This window comes from Cheilinus undulatus, linkage group 13 (assembly GCF_018320785.1).
Source record: "Cheilinus undulatus linkage group 13, ASM1832078v1, whole genome shotgun sequence".
Lineage (NCBI taxonomy): Eukaryota > Metazoa > Chordata > Actinopteri > Labriformes > Labridae > Cheilinus > Cheilinus undulatus.
Genome location: NC_054877.1, coordinates 10628699 through 10651450, shown reverse-complemented (window position 1 = coordinate 10651450; position 22752 = coordinate 10628699). Strand labels below are relative to the sequence as shown.

The 22752-nt window shown below is 38.7% G+C and overlaps 2 protein-coding genes across 2 annotated transcripts in view; both read left to right on the top strand.

The window, feature by feature from the left end:
* nfatc4 (nuclear factor of activated T cells 4) overlaps positions 1 to 12086 on the top strand; it is a 30239-nt gene extending 18153 nt beyond the window's left edge. The window contains exons 8-14 of the mRNA XM_041802309.1: positions 1728 to 1829; positions 4154 to 4341; positions 4477 to 4617; positions 5639 to 5694; positions 5817 to 5943; positions 8900 to 9622; positions 11490 to 12086. Of these exons, the coding sequence (XP_041658243.1) occupies positions 1728 to 1829; positions 4154 to 4341; positions 4477 to 4617; positions 5639 to 5694; positions 5817 to 5943; positions 8900 to 9622; positions 11490 to 11560 (1408 nt within the window). The 3' untranslated portion in view covers positions 11561 to 12086. The remainder of the gene's footprint in view (positions 1 to 1727; positions 1830 to 4153; positions 4342 to 4476; positions 4618 to 5638; positions 5695 to 5816; positions 5944 to 8899; positions 9623 to 11489) is intronic.
* Positions 12087 to 18491: 6405 nt separating this feature from the next.
* Positions 18492 to 22752, top strand: part of pex19 (peroxisomal biogenesis factor 19) — a 33122-nt gene continuing 28861 nt past the window's right edge. Inside the window, exon 1 of the mRNA XM_041803089.1 lies at positions 18492 to 18605. The gene's annotated coding sequence lies outside the window, so the exon portion shown is untranslated. The remainder of the gene's footprint in view (positions 18606 to 22752) is intronic.

Genomic DNA, 22752 nt, shown 5'->3' with positions numbered 1-22752 from the left:
ACACCCCAAAATTCAGAGACCTGCTTTTGAACTTTGCGTTGATAACAACCTGGCTGGTCCTTTTCCTTTAGCAAAATATGGACTTGTCAGACCACAGCTCATTTTTCTACTTTAGGTCAGTCCAACTCAGATGAGCTCTCAGAAGTCTGAGCACTTCTGGATGTCATTGCTGCATGGCTTTCTCTTTGCATGGTAGAGTCTTAACCTGCTGTTGTTGGTGCGATGTTGTACTGTGTTAAATTTAAAGTTTTTTCAAAATTGGCTTTCTAAGCTTACATTGTAATATCATCACAAAAGGACCCTGGCTGTTGCCCTTTAAAACCAGTGGGAGCACCGGGGCTTCCATTGCATATCTATCTTTAACTGCGGGTAGAATTGCAACCAAATGAGATAGAGCAATAGTTCTTTTTGCATATAAAACCGAAGGAGTAACACTAACATATCACGCATTTAATGTGTCCCAGAGTACTGTTTCCTTACAGAAATATCCTTCCTTCTTTAGCCGAATTGCAGTAAAAAGCACACACATCAAAAACAATATACAATAATAGAATCTGGACCACTTCCTTTCACAACACTTCCTACTTTACATGTACGTGATGACGTACGATGACGTTTGTCTGCACAAGCCTATCACGTTGTTTTCTTGCAGGTCACGAGTCGCACTTTTTAATGTTTCAACATGTCTTCTGCAAACGTGTTTGCTTACTTAGAGATTTGGTTGCACTACTGTAAATTGTTATTTTTATAAACATGCTGTCTTTTTGCAAATTGAGCACAATATCATTTTATTTTCATTTCTGCCTTCTATAGTAGGTCATAAAGGGTTAAACGCAGTGCTGCCTGAGCAATTGAAGGCTATAGGCAATCAGTACCCTCAGATGTCTCCAGATTCTCTTATTCTTTTGTTGATATTATGGACTGTAGAAGGTGAAATCTTTAAATTCCTTGTAACCGCAAATTAGAGAACGTTGTTCATAAACAGTTGGACTATTTTCTAACACAGTCTTTCACATAGTGGAGAACCTTGTGCCACCATTGATTGTGAATCAATGGTGAAACATGGTGAGATAGAGTGGTGGAAAACAGCACTGAGACTTGAATGACCCCCACAACTACTGTAGTGTTCAAGGATTTCAGCCTCTGTCAGTGGGCGGCTACGCTACCAACTGTGCTAAACTAGCATTCCACAAGTTTCCCAGCCTTCATTTGCCCCTGTTCAAACTTTTTTGGATGTGTTGCTGACATAAAATTCAGAATGTGTGTGTATTTACAGAAAAAATAATGTATGTATCACTTTAAACATTTAATATCTTCACTTGTGTGGTGCATTCAATCAAATATAGGTTAAAACCAGTTTGCAAATCGATGTATTTTGTTTTTTGTATCACATATTACAAAACATCCCAACTATTTTGGAACATGTTTTAAAATCAAAATATTTATCTTTTCTTTGTAATGAGTTGTTGTTAACTGGATTGAAACTTGAAGAAAGTGTTTTTTTCTTGCCTGTCCAAACTTTTTCATGCTTACAAGAGTAAAACAAATATCTCACATATTTGCTTGATTAATAACTGACATTATATAAACTTATCAAATTGTTCAGACACATTTCAGGGTGTTTTGTCCACATGCCATTCTTTCACAAAACCCTTTTAAATGTCCAAGCAAAAAAAAAAAAAAAAAGTAAAATTGAGGTGATGCCATATTCATTTTTTTTCTTTCAGAGTGACGGGAAAGATGGTGGGTACTGCCAGTCATGAGAGCGTCCAGGCGGGAACCAAACTACTTGATATCCCGCTCAACCCTGAGAACAACATGACGGCACTGTGAGTAACAGAGAGGCATGAACTGAATCCTGTAGAAACCTAAAAACATTTTGTTTGTGCACGTCAGCCCTGTATTCTAATTTCATCTCTGTGGTGTCTATTTAAGAGCAGGCTAGTCTTTTAGAGTCCTGCTGATGTGATAACGTTGATGAATGTTACAAAAGTCACTGAACAGCAACTGCATAGCACTGTTTAGTGAGGCGCTGAAACCCTATTGATGACTACTGAACTGAGGTGGACTGTTGTGCTCAAATAAAAGTCCAGTTATTCTGGTCAAAATGTACTTTAGTAAAAGCAAAAGTACTGGTCTATAATTAGATCTCCAACCAGGTTGTTCAGGTAAAGTCACAGCGCTATAATAAAGTTAAATACACAGACACTGTTAATTAAATTCATATAGAGTTGAATTTAAAACTTCAAAATCAATCAATCAATCAATCAATCAATCAATCAAACTTTATTTATATAGCACCTTTCAAACAAATTCAATTGAAGTTCAAAGTGCTTTCCAGGGTTGTACAAAAGTGATTGACAAAAAGGTATAATGGTAAAAAGATTTAGAGACTAATGCACACACAAGTAGTTCACTAAAACACTTAAAAAGATGAATGATAAGAAAAGAGACAGTAATAAAAGACAAATCAGGAAAGGGAAGAATTTATGAAATAAGAAACATTAAAATTTGCATAAAAACAGAAAAGGTTCAAATAATACAATGATAAAAGATTTACCATCCCAAATAATTCAAAGCCTATAAAACTGGATGATCATAACTGGAGTTAAATAAAAGCCTAAAAACCCTAAAATTAAGGTTTAAAATTTCTATAAGAAATAGAATAGACTAAAACAGAAACAATGATTGTGATAATCTGTATAGTCACAATGATTATAAAGTACTACATAAAAGCCAGACTGAATAAGTGTGTTTTCAGCTTGTGTTTAAAAATCTCAATATTCTCAGCTCCTCTCAGATCCTCTGGCAGGCTGTTCCACCGTCTTGGAGCATAAAAACTGAAAGAGGAATCACCGTACTTTTTAGTTCTGCTCTGTGGAACAGCCAAGAGAGAAGTGCCAGAGGATCTGAGGGTCCGTCCAGGTTCATAAACTAAAATCATCTCTGATAGGTAGTCTGGGGCGAGGCCATGTAGTGCTTTATAAACTAATAAAAGAATTTTAAAATCAATACGAAAACTAACAGGCAACCAGTGCAAGGACTTTAAAATAAGAGTAATATAAATGGTCTTTTTTTGGTCCATTCATCATTGGTCTTTTATGGAAAGAACAAAGCAGAGAGTCAAACTCATAGCAAGGCAATGCATACTGATGAAGAAGCACTATGTGACCACCTAAAGTTACAGGTGTGAACTCTAACTCGGTGGATAACTTCACTCATGGTGCAAATGTGTTGCACATCAAAAACAACAATAATCCACCAAAAGCATGAGCAAAAGAACCTCAGCAGGGATCACTGTGCGACAGGAAACATCCAAGCACAACTAAATGCATCTAAAACACAAGGGCATGATGGGAAACTTGCCCACAGATCCCCCAGATTTGATGTTGCTTTGCAGATTTGCTGTGCATAGATCTTACATCAGTTGACTCTACAGAGTTGAACAAATAATGGTGTATCAGCTCTGTCAAATAACTCCACCTCTGAAAACTATTTTACTCAGAATGTAGTTAAAATCACACTTTGGGAGTAAAAATCAACTCTGAAATGTTAACACTGAGATACTGTTATGAGTTAAACCCTGGTAAATAAACAATGCCAGAATCTAAAGCCCTTACATCCAGTGTATTACTGAAAATTGTTGAAAGAAAACAGGACTGGTCTTCTCCTCTCAGTGGCAGCGTTCCCCACTACCTGAGTGTTATGACGTCATTTAAAGGTGACACAGTCGCAGCTTCACGCGCACTGCTGTCATGGTGCATTCAAGACTGTCGGACAGTCCAACATAGCTTGATCGTATGTTTATTCCCCACATGAAAACCAGTCCAAAACAATTTATAAAGAAAAGAAAATAAAGGAAGTGGAACTCTATCTATCATGCTTATTCCTAACAATACTAACACTCCAGTTTTTGCTGTGTTTTGGGTTGTATGTGGAATTATTCTCTTGCTGTGTGCTACTTTGTAGTCAGCAGAGGTGGAAAAAGTACATGACTGTTGTACTGAAGTAAAAGTGCAGTTACCCTTGTTAAAACTTACTTAAGTAGAAGTACTGAACTACTACTAGTTATTTTCCACCCCTGCTAGTGGAACATTTCTCTCAACAACGAGGTTGCAGATACATATTTATTAAGAAAACTTTTGTCTTGTAGCATCGATTGTGCTGGGATTCTGAAGCTGAGAAACTCTGACATTGAGCTGAGAAAAGGAGAAACAGATGTTGGACGTAAGAACACACGTGTACGACTGGTATTTCGTACCCATCTCCCTCTAGCGCCCCCTGTGGCCCCACCTGGCCGAGTCTTGGCTCTACAGGTTGCCTCCCTGCCCATTGAATGCTGTGAGTAGCTGGTCTGATGCTGTTTATGAACATTAAACAACTGCTTTCAAACAAGAGAGTTAAAGCAGATTCTTTGAATGAGGGGAATATTTAGTGATATTCAAGGTCTTTCTATTATGCCTGACTGTATTTCAGCCCAGCGTTCAGCCCAGGAGCTTCCCGTCATCGAGTCCGTCAGTCTTACGTCCTGCTCCGTGGAAGGAGGAGAGGAGCTCCTTCTAAGCGGTACCAACTTCCTGCCGATCTCCAGAGTCCTTTTCATGGAGAGAGGGACAGGTACAGGCCAAATAAGAGACTTGAAATATCTCAATCTATGGAAGCCCATTTCCGCCAAAAAAAAAAAAAAAAAAGTAAGGCAATTCTTGACAAAAAAAATCTTAAGTAGTAATGAGATACAAATTATATATAAAAAGTCCTAATTATGACTTTTGATCTCATAATTATGACTTTTTATCTCATTAGTATGACTTGTTATCTCATAATTTCAACTTTTTATCTCATAATTATGACTTTTTATCTCATTATTGCGACTTTTTACCTCATAATTATGACTTTTTATCTCAGAATTTTTTTTCAACTTCAACATTTGTCTTTGTTTTTTAAGTGGTGGAAATGGGCTTCCATACAATCCTGACCTTCATGGGGCCTTGGATAAAATTTAGACAATGAAAAAGATCCAGACAAGTGATGGGGCAAGAACAGGCTCTGTCTATTTTTATCTGCACTTGAATGAACTTTGAATCCCAAACTACTTCAGGCTAATAATAGTGATGTTGTTATTATGTCATAAGGATGGACTACGTGATATCTGTTCAAAACACTGTATTATGAAACCGTCCTAAAATGTCTGAAAGTGGGTTTCATGATTCTCAGTTAGGAACGGTTTTAAATCAAATTAAAGTGGATTTGTTGATATGAAATGGACTAATAAGTGTAGAAAAAGAGTTGGAGATTTTTCATTTACATTCTAGCAGATAGAAATTATGTTTGAGATAAGATCAGCACTGGCAAACTTTTACTGTTCAACACAAAAAGCTTGAAAATCACATCTCCCACTGCGCTTCAACATTTAGTGAGATTTAAATTAAAAGCCGTATTACAACTTTACATAAGAGGAAGCTCTTGACATCCTCCATCACTCATGACCTTTGCTTCAGCAGGATGACCTAATTGGCCAGAATTTTAATGTGACATTTTAACAGTGATGCAGTAAAAACTGAAAAAAGTCTCATTAAACTGACTACGTTTTAATAATATGTCCCAAAAACTTAAATTGATGTTGTGTTTTATCCATTAGATGGTAAACTGCAGTGGGAAGAGGAGGCTCATGTTGACCGAGACAACAGCAATGAGGTAAAAAAACCAACAAAAAAAAAAAAAACATTCTGGAAAGCCTCAGAATTAATATTTCATAACTGTGAAAGCATGTAATGATTCTCTGTTTTTAGTATTCAAAGTCTCTTCTTTCCTTGTAGTGTCTGTTGTGTGTGAGGGTCCCCGCCTACAGCGACCTGTCTGTCAGTCGACCTGTGTCTGTTAGTCTTTACGTCTCCAATGGGAAGAGGAAGAGGAGCAGCACACACTGCTTCAAGTATCTCCCAAGTGAGTGTCAACCTTTCATTTTAGACTTTTGCGGTTTTTGTATAAATAATTGGCTTTTAGTGTTACTGTCTGTCTCATCTCTCACTTTAAGGGTCGTTCCTTAAAACAGAAAATAATAATAAAAAACAGTCTTAAAGCTAATAAAATAGAATGAATGATTTTGTGGTATAAAATCATTAAAAGTGAAAATGTAACTTAATAATTGTTGAACCAGCTAGAAAAATGGACACAAAAATGAAATATATTGAAAACACAGTGTAAGAGCTACAACCTTAAGCCCAAATGTGTTAAGCATTTAAATGTTATTGTTCCCAAGTTTTACAGAGTTGCTCGGGTAAATTCATATGAATGTTGAGAATTGGTAAGTTTCAAGTGGCGTGTTCCCTATAAGACAAGCGGCAGCCTCCGGTGTAGGTACCAGATGTGTCCATGGGCCTGCGCCTTCATCCTGCACTTTCCAATGATGCCACAAGCATTGTTGACTACGGCAACTCCATGTGGACAAGCCACAATGCAGCGTTCATATTTTAATCATTCATTTCAAGGTAGATATTCTTGTTTTCTACTGAAAGTGACCCATTTTTTGTAAAGTTCTTATTACTTTTTACTTTAAATAGGATTTTTTTTCATGAAGATCCTTCTGTTGTAGGTAAAACTAATATTTTAACTATTCAGTAGTACAAAGATATTTGTCAGAAGTAAAGAGAATGTTAAAGAATGACTAACATTACGACACTTAAGTTAGCTTTCAATGTTAGCGTCCTGAAAAATTTAGCCAATGTGGAAGTCCAAAAATTGCAATACCGCGAGTGTTCCCCTTGAGTCTGGCTTTAGGAATACCGGAAGTCCCGTCTGGACACCTGTAAACCAGCCGTTTTTTACACCAGAAATAAACTGGTTTACAGCCTGGTTCGAAAAAAACAAACATGTCTCATTAGCTAATGTCTTCATGTCCTCTCATTGTACAGGGGTGAATTTTTTTTGTACCATGATCGTTTCGATTATACTGAAGATAAACCTCAATTTTTGCTGATATTTACAACCAGTGTATCGGCTGTGTATATTAGCTTATATCAGCAGCATATATCCGCTGTATGTTCAAATAAGTTTGTGGAGTTTTAGGCTAAGCCAGCAGACCTGATCTTAAACTTATGCCAAAGGACTTACGTTTTATACCTGAACTACAATTAAATATCCATATCAATAAGACTAGAATTAATTTGTAAATATTTACACGTCAGATATAAGCAAAATTCCAACATCGAGCATTCGTATTTAATGTTCTAGGCAAGACCACACTACCCCAGACCAAGACATGCCCAAGACCAGAGTGCACCAAGACCAAGACCTTTGGGGGTAGAGAAAGAGTTAACTCAGACAGAGACAAGCCAGGGCCGAGATAAGACCAAGACCATAAAAATCAATTTAAACAACATCATCACAAGATCGGACAATAAAAGAACACTCTCTTTTTAATTTTAGTTTGCTTTTTAGTAAATTTACAGCAAAAACAAGGTTTCTGTAAATCTGTTTTCAAAACACCACAATGCAAAAATCTCAAATCTTTGCATATTTGTTCAGCTAACTTCCTGTCAAAAATAAATCCTTGTATGTATTAAAAAGCCACTGACAAGTCTGGAATTGTTTAAGATATTGGGAAATTAGATGTTTATTCAGATGTGTCAGATAAATGAGGAGTGAAATAAGTGTTAAGAGATATTTATGACTAGAAATAAGATGGATTGGTTTGTTAAGGTTTGAGTTTTTGCAGACGTCTGACACATAAGCACCTTGAATAGATTTCCAAGAGGGCATAACAATCAGTGACCTGACAGCAGCTGTTTTAGTCAAATTACAACATGAATTAGTCAGTAACAGTCTGATTGAAAATGGCATTGTATGCCCAGCCTGAACAAAACTTAGGAACAGAATACTCAAAAACCTGAGCTCAACACCATGATTAAGAAGAAGCTATTTGTGGTTTTGGCACAGACTTCTTATGATCGCGTTAATGATATTAAAGAAAAGCACATCAGTGGTGGTCTTAACCAGTCTTCATGGGAAATCCCGAGTCTGACCAGTCTGACATAGTAAAAATGCTTGAGACAACACCAAGACATTCAAAACATGGACTTGAGACCTGTTTTGTTACCAAGACCGATCGTGAGTACTACAACACTATCCATACTAAAAAACGATAACACATAAGAAGAAGGCTATTTATCATGGATATGAACATGGTGTGCCTTGAGATTTTGGTTTTCTTTGGCGGACCCTGGACGAAGTTGAAAACCACTGGCCTGGTGTAAATCAAATATAAGGTGTAATGCCATCAAGAACTCTTTGTTATGTTACTCCACAGGGCCAAACTGCTTTATTCTTCATCTCATAAATTTAGAAAAAAAATTCAAAATTGGTCATGAAGTGCCCTCATAAAAGAGGGAGTGGATCCTGAGGCTAGACCAGCGCAGATCAGAACAACCGGTCTGTTGTTTTCAAAAACAACATGTTTTCAAAATAAAACATGATTTTTCAGATTAACTGGGGGCCTTTTGCCTTTAGCTGAGAGGACCAAAAAAGAGGGACAAGAAATGTGATTCTGAGACCAGTGCATTGAGGACTATAGCCTCAGTATGTGGGCGCCTGCTCCACTAACTGAGCCAAACCACAGCCCACAAAACATCGTTTTTATTCACTTACATTATGTCAACTACCATCAGATTCAGAAGTACGCTAGTTAACCCTGGGAGGGAAATTTAGGGGGAAAATTACCTTTATTTAATCTAACAGTGTTAAATAAAATAAATCTAATGTCTGAAAGAGTATAAACTACTAAAAATAGGCAGAATCTGATATTTTCAAGCAACTTTGAAGTCTTATTCTGGAGGATATGAAATAAAAATAATATAATAATCATTCTCCCTCGTTCATTGCTTTTTCCCCCTCTTCCTGACAGTTATGTTCAAAGAGGAGGACCCTCTGCTGTCTCGACCCTCTGCTCTCCCTCTGGATGCGGGTTCTGTGTGTCCACTCGGGAGTCAACCCAGGATGGACCGGGGCTTCCACATGAGAGGCGACCCCATAACTGATGATCGAGGCCTGGGCTTCCACCTGCCTCCTTACCCCTCCACCTACTCGCCTCCTTGTCCGTCAATGGGTTACCATGACGACTACTGCTCCAAACCTGACTCTGCTCTGGAGGATCCTGGAGGGTCCAGGGCGCCTCTCTCCGAGCGTCACCCCAGCTTTGAGAACTTGGAGCTTGGCTTCACTGAGCTCCTTCCTCCCCTGTACCCCCGTGGCCCACAGCCACCTTCCCCCTCCCCTTCACCGTGGCTGGACTCACCCTATCTGTCCTCCTCACCCTCTCCCTCCCACTCCTCTTCTCTCAGCCCATTTCCCACCGGCAGTCCCATCTCCACCTCCCCCCTGCCTCCCCTGACGACCTCCCCTTACCCACCGTACTCCTCTTATCCTCAGGAGGTGTGTCCCTCCCCGCCCTCCAACCTCAGTCCTTACCAGGACATCTGCCCGGTGCCCTACTCCCAATACGAAGGCTGGGACCCCCAGGGGAGGGTGCAGGGGACGGGACATGGGGTAGAGAGGGACGCCAAGATCCAGGAGTGTCCCCTGGAGTTCACCAGCTCCACATCTATGCACCACATTACGTTTGAGGAAGGTAAGGATAGATATTTTACATTAATACTGTTCATATCTGCTTATAAATTACTGGTTGTTAATCAACCTGACTAGTCCTGACTCGACCTGGACATGCCTGCTAGGGCTGCACCACTACAGGGAGTAGGGGGTTGGAGTTACACATTATGGGGGTGAGCTTGGGTGATTGAACTCTTCTTAACTGATTTCAGAGAATAATTGTGTTCTATTTTGAGTAAGCAGCACAAAACATGAATAAGATACAGCAACAGAACAGCAGTGTCCAGTAGCAGTTCCCACAACATTCCTTGCCTTTTACCCGCTCTGTTATGGTCAGTGCCATGGCAAGACATATCCTGCTACAGGTTGTTAAAAATATTACAATGAACAATCCTCTGGGTATGTTTGTTTTAATTAGTATAGATATTTCAGTGTAAAAATTCTACATATTGTACGGGCAAGTATTAAAAACATGCATGATGGCCAAAGTTCAGTATTATTACTGCAGTTTTGCCTTGTGGTTTCTCGCTTCAGTGGATGTAGTGTCCAGTTTCTTTGATGTGTTGCTTGAAATGTTGCTTTTTAAGTCTAATCAGCAGCCAGTTTTGCTCAGTTGATAGCGCAGGCATCCACGTTCAGAGGCTAGAGTCCTCTGCGCACTAATTATGGGATCCTGGCACTATTTGGTTTGTGTCTTCCCCCACTCTGCACCATTTTTCCTGTTTCGCTTCAGTTGTCCTGTCAAATTAAAGGGTGAAAAGGACTGTTCATCTTCACTGGTCTAAGGTTGACATGACTCAATTCAATTGTACTGAGTTTGATTTGGGTTTTCATTCCATTTGACTTGATTGGATTTTACTTATTAGATTAGATTAGATTAAAGTTAGATTCGATTTGATTCGATTCAATTCGATTCGATTTGACTTGACTTGATTTGATTCAGTTTAATTGGATTGGATAGGACTGGATTGGGTTGAATTGGATTATTAGTCCTTGATTGGATTGGGTTGGGTTGTACTGGATGGGATTAGATTGGATTGGATTGGTTTGGATTGGATTGGATTGAACTGGACTGGATTTGATTTGATTGGATTGGAATGGATTGGATTGGACTTGACTGGATTGTGTTGGGTTGGATTGAATTGGATTGGACTTGACTGGGCTGGGTTGGATTGGACTGGATTGGATTGGGTTAGGTTGGGTTGGATTGGATTGGATTGGACTGGACTGGCTTGGTTAGGATGGGGTTGGATTGGACTGGATTGGATTGGATTGAAATGGATTAGATTGGACTTGACTGGACTGGCTTGGTTAGGATTGGGTTGGGTTGGGTTGGGTTGGGTTGGATTGGACTGGATTGGATTGGATTGAATTGGATTGGATTGGACTTGACTGGATTGGGTTGGGTTGGATTGGATTGGATTAAATTGGAATGGATTGTAGGTTTCCTGTCAATTTTAATCACCACGAATAACCACCATACAAGTTGGTTCAATCCTCAGTTTTCTATATAACTGTTCATGGCTACTCTTTTATCGATAAAGACAAGCAGACAGAGAATGATAAACTACAAATTGTGAACATAAATGTCTCTGTCTATTGTTAACCATCATAAATATATGATATACCACAACTAGGCCAGGCCACAGCTGGAAAATCTACAAGCAACATTGGTACATGTTAATAGATTGTGTTCTGCCACTTCTGTTCTGTCATGCAGAATCATCCATGTACACGTCACAATGCATTGTAGAAACAATCAGCTCTCCTATTAAATACCTTTTATTCCAGCTGTGTTTATACTCACTGTACCAGTGATGATGAGTATTTGCAGAGGATAATGGATGAAGTGATGACCAGGGCTGTGATTTTCTCTCCTCCCTCCACAGTGTCGGAGTTCATCGGCGAGGACATCCAGTCATACCAGTCAGGCTCACGGATGGACAACCAGCCAAACTGAGCTCTGGGCAGCAACTTTCGAAATCCATCATTCACTTGATATTAAGATGCATTGCTGCATAATTGACAGGGGGATTTGATCACCAGGACACTGTTGTAATTGTGACCACAGGTAACTGTAATGGTTTTATAAAGGGAAACTAATGTTTTGAACTTTTTCCAATATAAATTATACAAGAAAGAGCCTGGGTTTGGTGTGTTTTTTCTTCCAGAACCTAAAATTAAGTCTCATACAAGGGAAATCCAGAATAATAGGACTGGGGGAAAAAGGCTTAAGACTGGAAACTCAATAGTTTAATGTGCCAGATTATGATTGCGCCACAATCTCACTTTAATACATAAATTAGTCTTCTTTGTTTCATGAGATGGAAATGTTTCTTTTTCCTTAATAAGTACTTCAGCAGACATTTTTTTCATCCTGATGGAAGGAAACAATTTTATGCTTAACTCTTAGAAAATTCAGAGTAATAGATCAGGGATAAAGGATCCTGTGTCACCAAGTAATAGCGAATGTTTTTGATTTCATCCTTTTATACCAGAGTTATGCAAAGTACTTCCGTGAAGTGATAAATGAGCATATAAAGTCTAAAAATAATGCTTTCTACAAAGTACAAAGTAATGTCAATATAAAAAAATATGTAATGTAAAATAAGTGACTGCATGAATATACAAGTCAGTATTTAGAAGTCACCTTTGGCTGCAATTATAGCACTGACAGTGTGGATAGGTCTCAGTCAGGCTTGTCACTGCTATTTTAATCCTTTCTTCTTTGAAAACTGCTCAAGCTCTGTCAGGTTACATGGGAATTGGGCGTGAACAGCCATTTTCAAGCCCAGCCACAAAATCGCTATTGGATCGAGGTCTGGGCTTTCACTCCAGTACATTAACCTTGTTGTCTTTAACCATTTCTCTGTAGCTTTCGCTGTATGCTTCGGGTTATTGTCTTTCTGAAAAATAAATCTTCTCCCAAGCTGTAGTTCTCTTGCAGATATTCCTGTATCGTGCCACAGTTATTTTACCCTCTGCCTTTACAAGCCTCCCTGGCTACCAAGAAACATCCCCACAGTATGATGCTGCCACCACTATGCTTCACAGTGGGGGTGATGCGTTTGTGGGGATATGTAGTGTTTGGTGAATCAAACACGGCCTCTTGTCTGATGGCCAAAAAAATCACCATTTTAGTCAGACCAAAGCATTTTTCTTCCACTTGACCACAGTCTCCCACTTGCCTTTTGGCAATCTCTTGTCCAGATTTAATCTGAGTTCTCTTTAACAGTGGCTTTCTCTTGGCCACTCTCCCTTAAAGCTTTGACTGGTGAAAATAAGTTGTTGTATGCAGAATCTCTCCCATCTTAGCTGCTGAAGCTTGTTACTCCTTCAGTGTAGTCATAGGTGGCTTGGTGGTCTCTCTCGCTAGTCTCCTTCTTGCACGCTCACTCAGTTTGTGAGGATGGCCTGATCTAGGCAGGTTTACACATGTGCCATATTCCTTCCATTTCCTAATGATAGATTTAACTGAGCTCCGGAGAATGTTCACTGCCTTAGATTTTTTTTTTGTATCCATCCCCTGACTTACACTTTTCAATAACTTTTTCTCTGAGTTGCTTGGAGTGTTCTTTTGTTTTCATGGTGTAATGGTAGCCAGGTATACTGATTAATCAGTGACTTGACCCTCAGACACAGGCGTCTTAAGATACATTCACAGCACTCAACTGATCCCCATTTCACTAATTGTGAGACTACTAGTGCCAGTTGGCTGGACCTCCGTTGAATTAGGTCTTTCACTTAAAAGGTGGTGAATATCGATGCAGTCACGCATTACATATTTTTATTTAATTGACTTTAGTTTGTAGAAATCTGTTTTCACTTTGACATGAAAGAGATTTTCTGATTTTTTTTTATTTTTTTATTTTTTTATTTTTTTGTCAAAAGTGAAATTATATTGACCGTGATTGATTTCTAAAATCAGCAAAAGGGTAAAACATCCAATGAATACATTTTTTTATTTACAGCAAAAACTGAGTTAAAACCATGTTTCTGATGATCTCTCTGTAGTTGTTGAGTCTGTGGCTGGTGTGAAAGTGAAGTGTTGAGACTTAAGGTAGACTGCCCTCATTTAAAGCTGATATGACTCAGCTGTGTCTGTTGAAGCTGTTTGAAAGGTTCATATGAGAAATAGTTTGTTAGCTTCTCCGTAAACAGAGCGGGTTTTTCTGGAAGAACAGTGCCACCTGGAGGGGGATCCAAGCCGACTCGACACAGCCTTAAATCATCAGTAGCTGTTTAAGATTTCTCTTCTGAAAACTTCACATCTGATTTTCTCTCTTTTCCTTAAAAAAGTCAGTGTAGCTCCAAGATATACAAAAATGTTTGATCATAGCGGAAAAGAGACGCAGTGAAAAAACAGCAAAGTAATAGAAAGACACTAAGGTAACATTATATGTTTTCTTGACAGTTTTATGAGTCTAAAAAGGTTCGGTGCAGCCATACATGGGCACGCTGGGAGCTGGAGAGCAGAAAAGCTGTAATGGTAAGGGATGGATATAGCTGTGTGAGGCTTTTAAAAGAAGAACTTACTGTCTGAATCTGCAGCTATAACTCCTTCATGACGCTGACTGTTCCAGCTCCAGATCCTGCTTCTCTCTCTGGCTGTCGCTCAGGAAAGGTTGTAACACATGGAAAGTTTATGAGGGATGAATGTGGCAAACATCATGGAAGGAAAAACTCCAAGAACAAACCACTGACCAACATTATTAATACATTCAGCATTTTAATTTGATCCCCAGTGGCAGTTTTTTCTCCTCTAAACCAAAGTCATCTATTTGTTCTGGACGTTACAACAAACATGCTATTATTTCAGCTTAGTGGCCCTCATGGATCTTTTCTCCTCTTTTATTATGTTCCTCCTCATCTACTATCCAGGCTTGTGTCCATAAGCGGTGTTATAGCTCCTGTTAAAACCTGGTTAATTAGCTCTGATGCCACCCTAAAATCCTAAACTATGATTGGCTTTTTACTTTAACAGAGGCGGGACCTGAGTTAAAACTAAGCTTTGTTTCAACTGGCTGCCAGTCAATTTCTTTGCATTTTAATTTAGCCTTTTTTTCTCTTTTTAAGTCTTTAAGAATTATGCCATTTAAATGATGCTACCTCTAAAATAAAAGAATATGACCTTTGTGTGATACTTGATAGGATACTATATGGTACAATATGATTGGATATTAAGGATGCATGACATTGGACTTTTGCCAGTATCCAACATGCCAATGCTTCCAAATCCTTCTTTATTGTAAAAAAACACCAAGCCTCTACTGTATTTGAACTGATCTGTTATTTCACAAGCAAAGACGACATCATCAACAGGATGCAGTTTGACAGTCATTTATTTATCACTGATATTGGAACTAATCTTTTGAGTCAGAGATGTTAAACATTTGCTGACATCGGTTTGGGGAAGCTTAAGGGATCTGCCAGAGCTCACAGGAATGATAAAACCTTGACTGGGAAGGAGGAAAGAGAGAAACTGAGAAAAGGGTCCGAGAGGGAGGGGTGTGGAAAGTGAGAAAAAGACAGGAGGAGATGGTCAAGTTTGAATTTATGAAACTGCAATAAGAGGCATGGCTGAGGTGCTTCTGAAACTCTGAGACCATCCTGACATATTGCTTGAAACAGACAAAACACAAATTGTTCTAATGTGAAAACTGAAACCAGTTGGAGTTCAGACCTAAAAGTTCAGTCCTTAGAACAGCTTTAAAGTTGAAGGAATGAGGATAATCAAGAAAAAAGTCTGCTGTAAAACTGCACAAATGTATTCATACATTCTGCTGAAATGTACGGCCACTATATCAGCAGAAATTTTTAGAACTGCCAGTACCAGTATCATGCCAAGGATAATGTACATCCCAATACGAGTTGGTACAATACAATTTAATATGAACAGGATACAACAGTAAGATCATAAGGTACAATACCACATGATATGATAGGACAGGACATGAAACGCTAAGGTATATGCACTGAATCATGCTGTACTGTAGCACACCATATCATATGATACGAAAGGAAGCAATACTGTATAATAGGATTCAGTACAATATCATAGAAAGTAACAATAGGATATGATGTAATACAATACAATATGATATGATAAGGCACGGTATAAGAGGATACAGTAGTATTCAATACAATACAACTCGATACAATACAACACAATCCGGTGCAACATGATTTGACATGACCTGACAATACGACACAATACGATATGCTTCATTGCCCCCTTAGGGCACAGGTGTCAAACTCATGGCCAAATCAGACCCGTGGAACAGTTAAATCTGGCCCGCAAGATGATCTCATATTTCTGTTATATCTGGTCCATCAGTATGAGGTCTGCAGATTTCCTCAAGTTATTCCTTATTTTGACCTTTTAAACTCAGGATTTTGACTTCTTTCTAAAATATTTGCCATTAAAAACCATTATTTTTCAATTTCAATTTCATGTTTCGACCTTTTCGAACTAATAAATTTATTTTTCTCAGATTATGAGCCTTTAAACTTATCTTTTAAACTTGTTAAATGTCAAAATCATTTATCAGGGCTAAGGTTTTTTTCATATTTTATTACCAGTAAAGCAAAGTTGACAATTTCTGGTTAAAAAGGTGACCCTGTAAGGCCCTCAGGTTAGATCTGAATCCAGAATCTGGCCCCTGCTGTAATTGAGTTTGACACCCCTGCCTTAGGGAAATTTGTCTTTAATTTCAGCATTGTACACGTTAACTGCCAGTAATAAGTAAGAGCAACAGAAGCAAACAACAAAACACTTGTCATACACAAACAATAAAAAACAGGCTTTATATTCCACCCATATTATTCAATATCTGCATAAAAATAGCAATAGTAATTGTTTTAAATCACTATTAATCTCAGAATTTCTATAGTTAATTGCAATTACTTCTGTTTTTGCTGCATTTTAGAACGCCACTATTTTGCATTTAAAACTGTTTTTTTTTTTTTCATTATTTTTTTTTTAAGTGTCTTGAACTTGGTGTAACGGACATCCTGTTTAGATACAGAACTGCTTTGATTTTGAAAGAAAATAAGTAACGTATGGTGTAAGATTTTGACCTGAATTTAACCATAGAAAAAAGAATTCATGGATTGTAAAGGAAATAATAGAATGGTGAAAATCATAATGTTTTATAACACAAGGTGCAATTTTTGAAAGTGAAATGTTCCTGCGAGATGTGAGCATTCCCATCATCGTGCATAGAGTCAACTAAGTTAACCTGCTAATGAGAGTCTGCTAATGCTGTCGGTCTTGCGCCAGTTCCTCAGCCTCCTCAATGGCAACTCCAAGCTGCCTGAGGTCTTCCTTAATGACACCAACCAGTTGGTGTGAGGGTTACCCCTTGGTCTTTTCCATCAAGCCCTGAAAGATCAGTGGTGGACTTATTTTCCATCATTGTGGCTGCAGGTAGACACTGCAGTGCCTTAACTGAAGTGTGCTGAAAGGGACAGTAAAGCAAGCAGTAAATGTGATTAAAAAATGCTGTAATTATGGACCTTAACTGCACTAAAATGAATTCACTAATGCTGAGAGTCCTAATAATAAATAATAATGATAATGATACAAAACATAAAGAAAAAGTGCAAAAACAGCCAACAATGAAAAAAAAAAAAAAAATCTTGACACTATTGCACAACTTCAAACAGACCAAACTCATCATTGAATTAAATACAGTTATTTGAGACGGGGTAAATATAAGCTTTTTTTCATATGTACATGTACTTCATGACACCCCTGCCTATGTTGAAGCCTGAGTTGGGCCACTTAAGCCAAAAATGTTGGGACTCTCTCCTGCTTTCTGTGCTCCTTCCTCTTCTTGTGATCCATGTATCAAACTGAGCTTGCCATCTTGAGGCATGTCTCAATTCTTTAAACACGTTTAAATGAGACAGCACAGGAAAAAAAATAAGGGGAAAACCAGGGACGTGGGGGGCAGGGGCTCAAGTGAGAAAAAGGACACTTCTCTTTAGAAAAATGTTCAAACAAAGTGAAATATAATAGCCCACCTCTGACTTAACCAGTTACCAATTTATTTCAATACCCTAACATTAAGTTGATGAATACTCTACAGATTTCTACAAAATAAATCGATCACACAAAGACAGTGTCCTCTTTAGCATTCACTGGGTTTATCACAAGAGGAAGCAAGAACAAAATAAGCTATGACACCATGTACATGTTTTCTATGCTACTAGTCTCCAGGAAATATTTAGGGCAGCAGGGTTCAGAGGGCATCGGAACTTGTCATCTACCGATCTGCTGTTTAGAGTTTTTTTCATTTATGTTTCTTTGACAGGAATATACAGTTTTACAGTATGGAGAGAGAGAGAGAGAGATTCATTTATTTTTAGATGCAGAATTGATACTGGCATTTAATACTTCAATGGCTTTTCTCTTCTGTCAGTTAAGATTTGTGCATCAGTGGACTGCTATCAAAATACAAACTTTCCTGTTATTCAGGCACAGCCCTCTGGTGTTATTACTCAGGTGTTTGGAACGACAAAATGTAAACAAGACATTCAAGAAACCCTGACTTTAAGCTGCTGAATGATCCTGTGAATTTTCTTATTTTGGTATGACATCCAATCCTGAATGGGGAACCTCTGCTTGAGGTTTTTTGTTGTCTAAGAATCACATGCCTAAATTAAAGTTTTAACCTGCAAAAAACAAACAAACAAACAAAAACAAAAAACATGTTGCATAGTAAATTCTTGTTTTGATACCTAGCGGCAGTGTCCTCCTCTTTCAGCTGGCTCTTCTGTCAGCAGAGGGCGGTATAAACCTATGGGACAGCTCTGTGAGTCAGCCTGACTGACACATACAGGTTCATGAACCAGCAGCCACTTAATCCTCAAATGGAAATGCCCAGTTCAGAAAGTGCCTCTCTAGTATGTGATAACAGATGGACTATTATGTCTAAACCTGGCCTCTAAAAGTGGAAAGATGGAGTCCCAAAAGGCAAGCTAACTATACGATGACTGAGGTATGTGGGAGTGATAGAGCTGGGTTTCAGTTGGCTGCTAATGAGACTGTACACTTGTGAAATCCCCAGATCCTTTACTTAAGTTCATCTAAAATACTCCACAATCGCGCAGTTCTTCTTCTTCTTTTTTTTTTACCGTGTCAGACTAAATAAAACTAAACAGAGCGGAGTAACAACCAATAAAGAACTGAAAGGGAACATTTCAATTGTTTGTGCGCCAAAAAAGTCTTAACTACCTGTGATTGTGTCAATAATTAAAACACAATAGTGTTAGGCTAATGTTTGTGTATGCTAGTGTTACGGTTTCAAAAGTGACTCTTTTAACTGGCGCCCTAAAAAGCAACTCGTGCAAAGACAAATGCAAGAAATTTGACTCGGTTAGGGGTTTTCTTACAACTAAGTATATCAAACTTTAATGCTTTTTTTTCTTTGAATCAGGACTTGTTTCTAGCATTAGCATAAACATCTCCAAGGTGTACTGTTTCATGTTGTGACCCTGATAACTGGCGACCTGTAGCCGAATTTGTCTGTGATTGTCGAAGTACCAATACTAGCCTAAAACTAGTTCTTGCGAAATTATTATTTTTAGACGAATTGTCAAAATAAACATATCATTAATGTAGTGAATTGAAAAAGATTGGGCCCTCTTAAGTTTTGTACATCTATTGTAGCTGCAACAACCACATACGCATTTAGCTGAATGTCACCAGTTAACAAGGTCACTCATAAAATCATAACACCGTGCTAACAGCGGTCGCAGTGCTACCGACAAACTCCAAATCAGTTAATGAAAATTGTCAGTATCTACGAGGGGTTGAAAGTAAAAATGATAAACTTGGGTGTGATTCAAACTCATAAGAATTGAATTATTAAGTGGCATAAGTGCATTTGAATAATAAAAATGATAAATTATGAATTGATTTGATTAGTGTGAGGTTGATTGATGACTTCTTTTGCAGTTTTCATTCATCATCAACAGCAAAAACATTTTTATTTGTCATCTAAGGAAAGAGGCCTCTGTGATTAAAATAATAAAAAGGTGAAGAAAATGTATATGATTTTAAGCTTGGTTATTATTTCATTGCTCGGACCTTTGTTGAGTATTTTTGGTAAGAATGAGACGTCTGTGACTGTTAATATTAACAGTTTAACGGTGTGGACATGGGTTGAAGTTATAATACCTACACTTCAAATGAGTTAACTTTAGTAAAATCACATTTATTTTCATCACCTTGATTTTTATCATCCCTTTTGGTTACTGACGCCCTTGAGGCCTCTTTCCTTGCAACAAAAATGACAACAATTTTCATCAAATCAAGCTAAAATTGATCAAATATAAACATCGTGATTTATCACTTTATTTTAAATGCAGATGCATTTATTGTTATCACTTCATACTTTAATTTAAAGAGTTTTTATCACCTCAACTTTAATCATTTATTTCTTTACTTTCACCCTTCATCTTAAGTATTTAACTTTTGTTGTAGCTGCAACAACCACAGAAGTATTTGGTTAAAAATTGTCAGCTAGCATGGTCACTCATGAAACCAAAACACTGTGTTAACAGTGATGATGCCCAAGCTGGCAACAAACTCCAAATCATTTCCTAAGAATAGCCGTTTTCAGTATGATTGTTGGATACTGACAGACTTGTTGAAATAGGTGTCCTCTTACTGAAAATGTGACACTGTAGAACTTGAATGAGGGAGAATATCTGCAGAAATTAAGCATAACTTCTTAATCTTGGTCAGGACATAGTGCTTGTTGTTTTTGTTTTATTGAATGTAGGAGTGGAGATGGGAAGCCCAGTCATTTTAGTATGGTATTTTTAGGACGAAATAAGACAGATTCAAATGCTTAGTAAGCTTTCTTTTCCATGATTCAGCTGGAAGGAATAGTGTCATTCTGAATGTCTGCATTTTGCATTTGAAGCAACTGCCATGTAACTAAGCTTAGTGAACCAAGTCTGAATACTCACCGCCACAGTGATGAGTCATTGGTGGGAGAGTCTGAAAACCACCATCCATAGGCTTTGAAAACTTTTGTCTACCTGATTATCACAAAAATATTATTTTATTGGCTTAGTTTTCTGAATTACTTATAAATGTTTGACAGGTTTTTTACATCGCTGTTGTCAGGCTAATAGTTGGATCTGCCACGTCAAAAGGCCTACTTTCCACTTGTGGCAAGATTTTGTCAGGTCAGTGTGTGTGTAGATTTCAGCTGTAGTTTTTCTCACTGATTTGATTGTGCAATATTTATCTTGTTTCCCTTATATGTTTGGCCATCAAAAAGTTAACATTACACTTTGAGAATTAGCTGGGTCAATGTCTGCTAGTTTGTTTAAGCTGCTGCCCTTTCCACAGACCTAATTATGCCTTTACAGTCATTCATTTTCCTTGGTATGTTTGGCTATTAAAACAAAAAAGATGCAACTGTTTGTTCATTTACAGAGTTGTCTGTCCTTTATGACTTGAGTATGCTGTAATCTTCATGCTATTTCCTTGGAAGGCTATTGAAACGAGAAGAGGCCAACTAAAGGACACCAGTGACCAAATTTACATGCTGCAGCAGGTTTTTACAGGAGTAGCAATAGGTACTCGGTAGGAGCACACACAGTGAGAACTAGCAAGACATCATCAAACAGAAGGCCTATTAAGACTGCCAGTTCAAGGCAGGACATTGACACTCAAATACAGTGCACTTTGAATGTCAGGGAGGTGTAATGGGGGGCTGAAGTGATCCCACCTCCGTCGCCAGAGAAAAGAAACTCCTGCTCTGTGTTTACACGCCACTGCACATGTTTGCCTCTGCACTGCTGTAGTGCATTGTAAAATCTCAAGACTGGGAAAACTAATACTATGCTGTAGTAAGATCAACATGAAAGCACAGAGCTGTGATGATGGCAAAGTTACATTATGGCACTTTTGTGGGATTGCATGCTGCAAAGTGCCGCAATCTACATTTCTCACCCCAATGGTTTAATCCGAGGGGAGGCCATTGCTTATACCTTTTTAGTGTCCCATTTCAGGGGTTGCATTTTTTGCAGGGTGCCTTGATGACTGACGACATCACAATGGTATATCAAAGGCTGTTCCATCTCAAAATATGTCCTTCAAATTTGACTGTCTGATGCATCTCCCTTTCTCTTGCCATTGACGAAACCTTTCAGGGCATTTTTCATGGCCCAAAATATCCCAAAATGCACTGCACCCAAATTGTAATTCTCTCAGTGCTGGGCAAAATCCTTGCACTTACACTGCTGCTCAACAGTTGGCTTTACACCTAAGGAGTCTATTGTAGACCGCATCCTGGCACTTCAGGTCCTCACTGAGCGCTTCAATAGAGGATTGTTTGAAGCCTATGTTGGAGGCATTGGAGGTGACTAGAGACACCCTCTGGAGGAATTTGGAGCACCACAGGATCCAACGTACGCTCATCCAGCTAACATCTGCCCTATATTCTGGTACAGGGTGCTGTGAAGTGTGGTGACTCCACCTCTGACTTCCTCCCAGTTGATTCTGGGGTGAGGCAGGGGTGCATCTTAGCCCCTACGCTCTTCAGTACCTGTATGGACTGGATAACTGGGCGCGTAAGAGGGGCGGCAAATTGTGGAGTGTCATTTGGCGATGTCCAGATCACTGATGTGGACTTTGCTGATTATGCTTTGATCCTTGCAGAGACTATAGATGTCCTAGAAGGAGGCTGTAGCCTTGAGAATGCATGTCTCTTGGGCCAAAACAAAGATCCAGGCATTGTGGGATGCCTTGGATGCTGCCATCACGTCTGTGTCTGTGAATGGTGAGAGCATGGAAGTTGTAGAGGAGTTCGCCTACTTTGTTAGCATAATCCATTGGTCCGCTGACTGTGAGGCTGAGATCAACCACAACTTGGACTTGTGTGTGAGGCGATGGGTTCACTGAGCAAGACAGTGTGGCATTCCTGGTTTCTGTGCATGCAAACAAAAGTCCGAGTCATTTGGTTCTTGGTCCTCCTGGTCTTACTGTACTCTTGTGAGGCCTGGATGTTGACTGATGGCCAGAGGGACTCGCTGTGGCAACTTCTCTTTGGCGCATTTTTGGGTATCATTGGCAAGACGTAGCTAGGTGATCAAGGATTGGAAAGGTCAGCTGCTTGATGCAATAAA